At 30.7% G+C, this 11,627-nt stretch overlaps 2 protein-coding genes across 3 annotated transcripts in view; one reads left to right on the top strand and one right to left on the bottom strand.

The window, feature by feature from the left end:
- LOC119680282 (serine/threonine-protein kinase N) overlaps window positions 1-11,627 on the bottom strand; it is a 463,907-nt gene that overhangs the window by 323,536 nt on the left and 128,744 nt on the right. The gene's annotated exons all lie outside the window — the stretch shown is intronic.
- LOC119680284 (DNA repair protein RAD50-like) lies at window positions 325-8,858 on the top strand. Its single transcript, XM_038093030.1, has 11 exons — window positions 325-481; window positions 533-917; window positions 984-1,169; window positions 1,228-1,441; window positions 1,570-2,748; window positions 3,983-4,049; window positions 4,105-4,461; window positions 4,547-4,722; window positions 4,803-5,063; window positions 7,687-7,789; window positions 7,851-8,858. Exons 1-11 carry the CDS (start codon window positions 413-415, stop codon window positions 8,787-8,789), a joined length of 3,936 nt encoding a protein of 1,311 aa, XP_037948958.1. The 5' UTR covers window positions 325-412; the 3' UTR covers window positions 8,790-8,858.

Raw genomic sequence — 11,627 nt, 5'->3', positions numbered from 1 at the left:
AAGAAAATATAATTTCTACGATGAATTCAAATAAACAACTATTCTAGTAAGAGCCTTATGTCAGTAATTTGGGTTAAAAGAGAAATACTGAATGGTGTACATTATTATTAAATTTAGCTCCATATATTTAGTTTTGTCTATTATTGTTCAAAAAAGTTTTCACTTATAGCCGATACTTCCGGAAGAAGCAAGTATTTTCTTTTTGCTTGAGAAAAATAATTCTAAATTTCTACATATTTATAATGTAGGATGGGCCACCTAATTTTGTTTTACTGGCAGCATTGGCCGTACTGGCAGAATTTTATTTGTTGCCGGCAAATTTTCTTGTTAAAGTTTGTGAATTGTGAAATTATATGATTTGTGTTGTTTCTGTTTCTGTTTCGTTTTGTTTTGTTAAATTTTATTAAGTATCATGTCCGCCATAGAAAAACTTTCTATTCAAGGAATAAGAAGTTTTGGAGCAAATAGCGAAGACGTTCAGGTAAGTATTTTTGTTTTAATTCGCTTGGGTGTTGACATAAACTCCGTTTAGTTGATATGCTTCCAATCACCTGTTACTCTTATACTTGGAGAAAATGGTTGCGGAAAGACCACAATCATTGAATGTTTGAAATATGCTCTCACTGGAGATCCACCGCCAGGTAGTGATCGTGGAAAGAATTTTGTCCATGATCCAAAGATTTTTAGTTTGATGGATGCTATGGGTCAAATCAAATTACAAGCACGTAATATACGTGGGGAACGTATATCAGTTTGCCGCTCAATGAAAATTACAAATCGAAGAGGAAAACCTGTTTTCGAAACGCTTGATTCTACAATGAATTTTCTTGGTGCTGGTCGCAAAGAAAATCTGCATTCTGCAGATTCTATTAGTAAACGGTGCATTGATGTAGATGTGGGCATGTGCCAGTTTATGGGTATGTATTAGATAATGTTAAACATTTATTCATTGCTTATTTATTTGTTTTTTTGTTAATAAACAGGTGTATCCAAAGCGATAATTAATAATGTACTGTTTTGCCATCAAGAAGAATCTAGTTGGCCCCTTGATGAAGCAAAAAAATTGAAGGAGAAGTTCGATGCCATTTTTGGAATAACTGAATACAACAAAGCAATAGAAAAGTTTATTAGTATGCGTAAAACACAAATGGAGGATTTAAAAGTCAATGGTGAGAAGTTTTTTAAAAGTAAATTAGCTTACACATTTTAAAATGTTTGAATTTCCAGAAGCGAATTTACGCTATCTAGAACATCTTAAGCAAGAAATGGAAAATAAAATGATGGCCCTTAAAAAAGCCGAGGAGAAATGTATTGATGTTAAGCAACAATGCACTACTTGTGATGAAGAGGTTAAACCCATTGAGCAACGTTTAAACGAAATTCGTAAAGTCGAATACGATGTTGCAAAGTATCAGTCACTTAAAGTAGAAATTCAGACAAAGTATGTTTAAAAAAAAATAATAAATTTTTAATATTAATTTTTTCTTACCTAAAGTGATGGCAATAATAATAATAATAATAATAATAATAAAGTTTATTAAAAAAAAGTTAACGAATTCTCCTCTATAGGCACAAAAATTGCTGTGAACAAATTGGGAATTTAACTAAAAAAATAAAGGTTATCTTTGAAGGCGACATAGATGATATAGAAAGAGAAATGAAATTATTCGATAAAAAAATGATGGATAAAAATACTGAACGAAGGGATTTAGAACGTAATTTAAATGAACTTAAGCAAAAAGATAAACACTTGCAAACTAAATTCATTGATTTGGAAAAAAAACGTTGCATGTTAATACAGCAACGCCAAAAGGAACAAGAGGGCATATCTAAACGTGCTAATAAAATGAAGGATCTATGTAATGAACTAGCAATTCCTTTAAATACAGACTTAGAAGAATATATTGAATGTGTGCCTGATGTGCTAGAAAAAATAGAAAATAACTTACTTGATCAACAGCGACATATTACTGAAACAACAAATAAACACGATACCGAAGATCAAAAACTTCAAACTAATATAGACACAATGCGTGTTGATCTTACTAAACTAGAGGAGACTGCAGTTACAATGAAGAAACAATTGATGCAGCATGAAACAGAAAAACGTGATTCTGAACGCAAAATTGAGGAAATCGAAGTTTCAGCAACTCGTTTAAAACAAATCACTTCTGAAGTTGATCGTTTAACTGAATCCTACAAAAGTACCTGTAAAAATCATAATCAAGATGAATTAAAAGCAAAAATTGCAAATGGAAAGTTAAAAGCAACTAAACTTCAAGGAATGTTTTCAAAAATAGATGAGCAACTAACTTTTCTTAATTCCATTTCGAATGTAATGGCAGAAATTACTATTAAAGAAAAGGAGTTGGAAAAAAGAGAACAAGAAGTACGACGTGTAAAAAATAAACATGTTGAAAATTTTAAAAAAGTATTTAATAGATCTATAGAATCTAATTTTCGGCGATCTTTGCAACAAGTATACGAAAATTTACGTCAGGATATAAAAGATTTAAATGAAAAATGTAATAATTTGAAGTTAAAAGATCAATCATTTGAAATTGAACGAAAAAATGTCAAGGAAGAATTAGGGCGATTTGAAAAAGAACTTGAGGAAAATAAAGAAATTATATATGAAAAGTGTTATGCTACACCTTTTGAGGAATTATTGGCTAAATGCAAAGAAAATGTCAACAAAAACCAATTAGAATTGGGTTCCTTAAAATCAGCTGAAGCAATGTACAAAAGGTAAATTAAGCATTATAAAAATAATTAAACATTTTTATGTAGTAAAGTGTTCATATGAGTATAGTGTTTCCTATCCAAGTGAGAAAAATTGAGAAGCTGATTCCTTAGTCTTGGTATATAATTTAAGCAAATTGAATGATATGATTTTGAGATATTGCATGCGTTTTTAATGAGAATTTTTCTCACATTTCTTAGACCAAGTGTGTTTCCTATCTAAGTACTAAAAATTTAGAAGTTGATCTCTTGATCTTTGTATATGATTTAAGCAATTTGGATTATCTGATTTTATGATATTGAATGTATTTTTAAATAGGGTCATTTGCAGTACGGTGTTGGAGCAGTTTGAGAACACTTGAATTGCAACGTTCAGATTGAATACTTCAAGTATTCAATAAAAATCTTCGAGAATAATCTGTTATATTTTTTATATTTGTTCGTATTTTATTTAACAATTATGTATCACAGTAAATGCTTGAACGCACCATTTTCGAGTAAGTTATTGTGCTCGAGTCAAATGCTTGAAATACACGTACATCAAAATGATCAAAGCTTTCAACAGATGCAATTGTCGATCCCTCTCTTCCTATCATAGATTTATCGAAATTTTTTGTACTGCAGCTAATATCAGTGAGGTCGAATATAAACGTGGACTTAAAACCATCCACACAGATGCAGTATCCTCTTCGAGACCAAAGTTGTCAGACAACAAGGTTCTCAACAGGCCTCCGCCTAACATCTCTCTAGAAGAGCAACGTCTCCCTCGTGCAGCAAGAACTGTTCTAGCTGAATCGAGATCAGGGTATAGCCAGGTGCTAAACAATTACTTATCACACATAAACACGATTATGCCCAATGTGTGTCCTACAACGCACACAAATCTATGTGCAATTGTCTTTTGGATTCACCCCATTGAAGTGGCCAGGTGTCTCCGTCTTGATCTAGGTTAATGTTCAATTAAATCCCATTCATCCAATCCACCACTTATCCTCATTCCTCCTCTCCATCACTCCCAACCACTACCCATCCACTTTCCCACTCATGTAATTATCTTGTATATCCTTTCATGTTATCTGTTTAAAGGTCTCAGCGGGTTACAACTACAGTAAGCTTCCAACAGCTCGAATAATATTTAAAGCCAATTTTATAAAGTTGGAAAACATTACTAAAATTATACATTATTTAATATATAATCTATTAATATAACAAATAAATCTTTTTAATTCTGTACTTTAAGATATATCGAAAAAATATCAGAAAATCCATGTTGTCCATTATGTCACAAAGATATGTCCAATAACGAGGTAAATTTCACTCACTTGTTATAGTAATACAATATTAATATATTTTATTTTAAAGACTATGGACCTTACTACTGAATTATCTGATGAAATACTACATTTGCCAGATAATATAAGACGAGCGGAAAAGATTTTGAAAGAAAATCAGTTAAAATACGAAAACTTACTGCAGTTAAAGCCTGTCATTGAAAAGGTCGCAAAGCTAGAAAAGGATATACCTAAACGCAAGAAACAGTTAAATGATATTAAAGATAAATTGGCAGCATGTGCTATTGAATTAGATACTTTACAACAGCAAATTGCAGAACCAACTGCAAAAATGGATTTGGCTAACTCAATGTTAAGTGACATGACTATTTTGGATGAAGCTATTAAGGATGTTGCACGTTTTAAAGATGAACTACATAAATTAAAGGTTTGGTCATTTTAAAGTAAAAGATATTTATTTTTGATATATAATACTAAATTGCTAGTTACTAATGAATATTACTAATTACTAGACTAAATTACCGAGTGACTATAATCCAGATGATACTGTTTCTATAGAAAATCTTCAATTAGAAAAAACTACACTCTCGGCAGAATTGGAAAATGAACGAAAAAGTATAGAAAATATGCAACATTTATACGAAAAAGTAATGGAATCTTTGAATACCCTTCGCGAAAAAAAGAATACGTAAGTTTTCAGTATGAATTATAAAAGTTTAAAAATATTTAAAAACCTTAAAATCACTATATAAATCATATAACTTTTAGGTTAAAAGACGAACAGATAAAATTACAGGAAGGTGTACAGTCTTTGCCACAATTAAAAGATAGACAAATTGAACTTGTTAATCTAGTTGAAACGGTTAAAATCGAATTACAACAATCACAAGCGAAAGTTAATCCTTTGGGACAGAAGCTTAAAACTGCTATAGTTGAAAAAGCTAAATGCAAAGAATTGAATCGGAAAAAGTTGCAACAACTACAGTCAAAGTTGGAAAAGCATAAAAATCTGAATCAGGATATAAAAAGGTATATAAGAAAATGACTTTATTTAAATTTGGTGAATGAAAAACAATTTTATCTTAATCTAATTATAAATTTGTACATGCTAAATATCTTAATGAATAATATATTTTCAAATTAAAATAAGTTATAAATACTTCATAAGCTTTTTTCGAGTGTAGGTTTGAAATTGGGTTAAAATCATTTTAATATGCATTTATCGTATTTACTGACCGGACAAGACTCTCTTTAACGACAATAGTCGAAATTGTGAATCAGTGGAAGACGAAGGAAATGTTGATCATCTGCTCTGCCACTATCTGGCACTATCCAGATGTGTGTATCTACTACAGGTCTATCTTTTCCTAAATTTATATACGTCATCCGTAATGGAATCGCCAAAGATATTGCGCACTTTATTAAAACAAAACAATAGTTTTCTAGCCAAGACAAGTGTCGTTATTTTAGTTAGCCAATAACTCGATTGTCTGTCCGACATTGCATTAGAAATATTGACCGCTATATAAAAGTGGCACAATTATTCGGGATAATATATTTACAATGAGCATTTCACGTGCTATCATAACAAGACCCCACCTATTGAAGCCTAAGTGTGCTACATTTGTAGTTCTACCCCTATTGACGTCGCCCATCTATTTCCATGTCAAACGACTAATTTGAGTTCTACTGATATATTGTAGAATGATATGTTAAGATACTGTTATTTATTAAGATAATTGATTTCCTTATATGCACTCAGGCAAAAAAATTAAAATGTAAAAATTTCGTCTATTCAATTTCCTAGTTTTGGAAAGGTGAGCAAACACCTTTCTTAAGTTGTTCCATTGTGAAAATTTTGTTATCCTTATATATATGTGTTTTTTAGGTCTCACTGGATTACAACAATAATAATAAAAAGTGGAAGATTGACTGACCTTGACATATATATATTTATCTATAATAATACATACTTTATTATAATAGTGTAGTAATAAAATTTAATTTAACCTGGTTTAAGATAGGTTATTTAATATTCAAATTGTTAATAAGTAACATTTACTTAATTTTTGCTAAAATTTTCACCAATTTTAGTGTTAAAAAACTGACCTTAAACCCGATTGAATTAAATTTTATTGAAATGTAGGTCAAAATAATGTTTAAATATTATAATAATATATTTTTCTTAAAATATTTTTAACTCACATTTTCGCTAAGATTTACTTTACAATTTAAGAATTTTAAAACCTAAAGTTTAAGCTCCTATAGCATCTTTACAATACCTTTTTTAAATACAAGAATTTAACTTATTAGGTGTACCGGTATGAAGTGAGCGTAAAGATACAAATGTTCCGACAGGGAACATTTGTTGTGAACGAGCCTTTATTTTTTTTGTTTGTTTGCTATGACATGTGTGAAATATATTTAGTATACATCAAGTCATTGAACAGACAACATCATATTTTTTCATCGTGTTAAAAATGTCGAATTTTGTATCAGAAAGTGACAATTTGCGGAAAGCATTAATTTTTTGTTTTCATTTGAAGAAAAGTGGTGCAGAGTCGCATCGAATGCTTGTCGAGGCATATGGTGATCATGCTCTATTAAAAGCAACATGTAAAAGATGGTTTCAACGGTTCAGAAATAATGATTTTGATGTGAGAAATGAAGAACGTGGAAGACCGCCAAAAAAGTTTGAAGACGCCGAATTGCAAACGATATTAGATGGAGATGACATTTTGGGTCAAAAGTAAATGGCAGAAATGTTAAATGTTGCACAACAAACAATTTCTGACCGTTTAAAAGCTATGGGAAAGATCCAAAAGTGTGAAAATGGGTGCCACATGAATTGAATTAAAGACAGATGGAAAACCGAAAAAACACTTGAGAAATTTGATTTCAAAGACACGAAAGAAAATCGGTTTTGCATCGGATTGTTACTGGCGATGAAAAATGGATTTATTTAAAGAATCCTAAACGGAAAAAATCATGGGTTAATCCGGGACAACCATCAACATCGACTGCAAAACCAGATCGATTCGGCAAGAAGACAACGCTGTGTGTTTGGTGGGACCAGAAAGGTGTGGTGTGCCACGAGCTCCTAAAACCTGGTGAAACCGTCAATGCTGGTCACTATGAACAACAAATGATAAATTTGAACTATGCATTGATCGAGAAACGACCAGAATGGGCCATAAGACACGGCAAGGTAATTCTGCTCCATGACAATGCACCTGCACACAAAGCAAAACGGGTTCAGGATGCAATCAAAACACTTGGCTGGGAGCTGCTACCCCACCCGCTGAATTCACCAGACTTGGCTCCTTCCGACTACCATTTGTTTTCATCGATGGGACACGCATTGGCTGAGCAACACTTTGATTCCTACGAGGAGGTCGAAAATTGGGTGTCTGGTTGGTTTGATTTAAAAGACGAACAATTTTTTTGACGTGGTATCCACAAATTGCCAGAAAGGTGGTCAAAATGTGTAGAAAGCAATGGTCAATACTTTGAATAAAATGTTTTTTACTTTCCTATTAATAATTAGTGTTTTATTTTCACCAAAAAACGCTCATTTCATACCGGTACACCTGGTATTTTGTTAAACACACTAGACATCAAGTTTATAATTTCCTATATCAATAAAAACCAGGTTAAATAATGAATTGCTTGAATTTGCGGAAATGAATCTTGTTGAAAAAATTGATTCATTGAAGGATTCCATCAAATCTAATAAAGAAGATATTGCAACAAAGGTCTGTATTTGCAAATGTATTTAGTGTGCCCAAAACCAATTTTAAATGATCTGCATTTCAGAGTCAACAAATTAAAAACGCTATGGAATCATTGGAAGCTCTTAAGACAGAACTTTTACAACAGGAAACTCTAGAACGTGACTTAAAAGACAATAAGGAGCTTAAATTATTACAACAGAAAGAGAAAGAATTAAATGAGAAAAGTGAAAAACTTGCTAGAGATTTGGGAGAACTGGATTTTAACAGTGTATCTCGCGAAAAGAATAAACTTATTAAAAAGCGAGAAGATGCAGCTGTAAGAAAAGGAGAACTTCTTGGGCAAATTGGTGAAATCAATAATCAAATTAATAAAATAAAAAAAGAAATTGAAGAGCCAAAATATAAGGATTCATTTGTTAATTATCGCAAAGCATACTATGCAGTTGAAGTTACAAAGGCCCTGATCCAAGATTTGGGACAATATCGTGTTTCATTGGATTGGGCTCTTATGCAATTTCATTTCGAAAAAATGGAAAAAATAAATCAATTAATACGTGAATATTGGAGACTCATCTATAGAGGCAATGATATTGATTACATACAAATAAAAACAGATGAAATCTCTTCTGATGCTTCAGCGGATCGGCGACGTAGCTATACTTATAGCGTAGTGCAGTCAAAAAATAGTAATGAAATTGAAATGCGTGGACGTTGTAGTGCGGGTCAACGTGTGCTTGCTTCATTGATTATCCGTATGGCTTTAGCTGAGACTTTTAGTAGTAACTGCGGTGTGTTAGCATTAGACGAACCTACAACAAATTTGGATCGTTTTAATATTGATTCATTATGCCTTGCACTTAATCGAATTGTAGAAGAGCGCCAAGCTCAGTCTAATTTTATGTTGATTATAATCACGCATGATGAGAATTTTATTTCCGCATTGGGAAAAATAGATAGTTATCATCGAGTTTCTCGTAACCATGAATGTAAATCTGAAATACGTAAAGTTAATATAGCTTAAAGTGCAATTAAGAAAATAGTTGTGTTACAATTGTACAATCACATTGCCGTTAAAATTGTTTTTTTATTATTAAATATTTAAATGTTTTGTTTTTTTTTTATACTTGATATTTGTTAATTTAACATCCATTTTAAAAATGAAAAAATTTTATACTTCTGTTTTTGTTAATAAAAAGGAGTGCTAATAACTACCAATAAAAAATGTTACAAGCATATATCATTTGTACTTTCTTTACAAATTAACATTAAAAGAATTTTTTTTATAAATATTTTAAATTGGAGAATATTATTCATATATCTCTACAATTGTATCCAAAAATTTGACAAAAAGCTATTATACATTATATATAAATACAGTTAAACTTCCATAACATAAACTTCTATAACTCGAACTAAAATATATGCAACAGGGTTTTAGAGAGCAAATTACGTACAATTCTGCTTCCATAACTCGAATTTCTATAACTCGAATAAAAATATTGTCACGTACCATTAGGAATATGGGAAAGTGCATTCAATAAGTCGAATTTTTTGTTTAAGTATGAATCCACTTTAGTGTTAGGGGAATTCCGTTTTCACAAACCAAATGTTTAATTTTTTCTTCCATACGTTGTTTCTTTGTGCAAACGCTAGTCGCTGACAGCGTGGTGTAATGAACAATGAAATTTGTACATCAAGCTTCCCTACAGATGACGATATTATTGAGCATTATAGTTCTGAATTAGTGAATACGATTCTAAGCAAAATGGAAACTGATGATGAGGGTTCGGTGGATAAAATTGTTCATTAGCCTTTCAAGAATAAAGTAGAAGAGTCAATCAAAATTTAAAATTTTTATTTACAAATGAATGATACTCGAACTGATATAGTGATTATCAGCTTTGAATAAATTAGAATTTTCAGTTAAAGAAAATAAAATAAAAGTAAAATTCCAAACCCTTATTTTTGAATATTCTTGTCAGTTAATATGATGGAGTTAACTCGTCATGCAATACAAGAGGTAGTGAGAAGCAGATACAACATATGTTATTAATATGTTAAAATTATGTTTTGGCAGAATTAAATAGACATAAAAATTTGGATGTTCAGCAAAAAATTAGAGAATTTAATTTAAAATATATCTGCCGTGTGGCTAATGTCAGTTTTAATTAATTCTGGGATGGAAATGATGTCGTTGTGGTAGCCCGCAGGGATCTGTAAAGCAGATTGTTATAGGATATATGTGACAAATACATGGATTAGGATGTGGATCGATAATGGTTTTTGAGAGGAAGGCGATTATTAGGAAGTGGAAGTGAATCCAAACGACTATTGACCTTAAAGGGATGGAAATATGATGTTGCTCGCTGTATTAGCATTGAAAATGTACGTTCGAAAAAACATGAAATCGTTATTTTAATGTTCTAACAACTGAATCCAAGTACTTTACCGAAGCGTAGTATTAAAATCCATTTTGAACGAAAAATTGACACAAACAATTTTTTTCTACAATATTTCAATTTTGTGGAACATATTTTTTATGGAGATAATCTTAATTTTTTGTGGAAAATGGATGTCAACTAAGTTTCACAAATGTTCATTTTGATGAAGAGTTCGTAGAAAGCTTGTGAGTTCAAATTTACTCAATTAATTTGAAACTGCTCTGGTAAAACCGCATTATTCTCTCTAATTTCCTTTACGCGTTGTCAATTTGAGTGAGAATACTCCTAAGGTGTTTTAACTATAAATGAAAGATCTAGTATTTTTTATAATTATTGTAAACTATATCCTTACTCATGGTTAACATAAGTAAATAGATATATTTAAAAGTAAACTTCTTTATTATCCCCTAATTATTGGAATGTGGTTTCTGTCGTTAGTTTTCTATGGATCGTTGGCATACGTTTCTTGTTTTTTTTACTATTAATACACCGAGGGAAGTTGATATAACTTAATATAAAAAATTAAATAAATAATATACCAGATAAATACATTTGTTCAATTAGGTTAAATAATGAATAATTTAAAATATGTTCGCAATGCAACTCATTGCAATTAATTTAGAATAATTATTTGTTTAATTTGCAATTAAACTGTTTTATTTGTTTATAAGAACAATTCAAATGCAACTGAACAAATATTTAATTAATAATCAATTGTGAATTTAATACTTACAATACTTGGTAAGTTTTTCAGCTATATCGTATAAATAGACTTGAATATTAACTATTGATCAGTTAGTTTTGGATTTACAAACCGAGATATAAATTCATTGAATAACAGACTAAGGATGTTGTCCTCACACTTCATACTTTTATTCTTATTGATCACCACTTTGCTGTTACTATGCGCTCCTGCAGCAGAAGCAACATTGCTTTTGTTCCTGTGCTTGGTTAGATCACCATTGTGTCCATTCAGAACAACAACTACATAATAGCATGGATTTGGTAAACTAATTGCAAACAATAAATAAAATTATGTGCATGTAATATAATTTGTTTTTTTTTCGTCCATTATTAATAATTTTCCATTAATTAGTTATTAATGATTAAATTATAATTAATCATTCACACATCCTACTGTTAAGCTTCTTTTTACATAAAATAATGCGCTCTTGTAAGTTTCAGGTTAGTGGTTTCTTTATAATGTGTTTGATGGATTGTCTCAGAGCGTTCTCAATCCTTTTAGGCGTATTTATTTCATATACTCCATTTTCTCATTTGTCTTTAGTAAGAGTTCTTTAGTGGAAATGCACCAATATGGAAATGGAAATCCAATCACCATATTTTTAGTATTTGGTATGATAGATACTCTATCATAAAAGAGAATTTTTTGAACATTTGTTGGTTTTATTTTTTTT

This window comes from Teleopsis dalmanni, chromosome 2, assembly GCF_002237135.1.
Source record: "Teleopsis dalmanni isolate 2A chromosome 2, ASM223713v2, whole genome shotgun sequence".
In the NCBI taxonomy this organism is placed as follows: Eukaryota; Metazoa; Arthropoda; class Insecta; order Diptera; family Diopsidae; genus Teleopsis; species Teleopsis dalmanni.
Note: the sequence above shows the minus strand (reverse complement) of the source record. Positions and strands in the feature narration are given on the sequence as shown.

Coding starts and splice junctions, on each gene's coding strand:
- LOC119680284 (XM_038093030.1), top strand. CDS start 413: ATGTCCGCCATAGAAAAACTTTCTATTCAAGGAATAAGAAGTTTTGGA. Junction 1,442..1,569: donor AAAGTAGAAATTCAGACAAA/GTATGTTTAAAA, acceptor TCTCCTCTATAG/GCACAAAAATTGCTGTGAAC. Junction 7,790..7,850: donor AAGAAGATATTGCAACAAAG/GTCTGTATTTGC, acceptor TCTGCATTTCAG/AGTCAACAAATTAAAAACGC.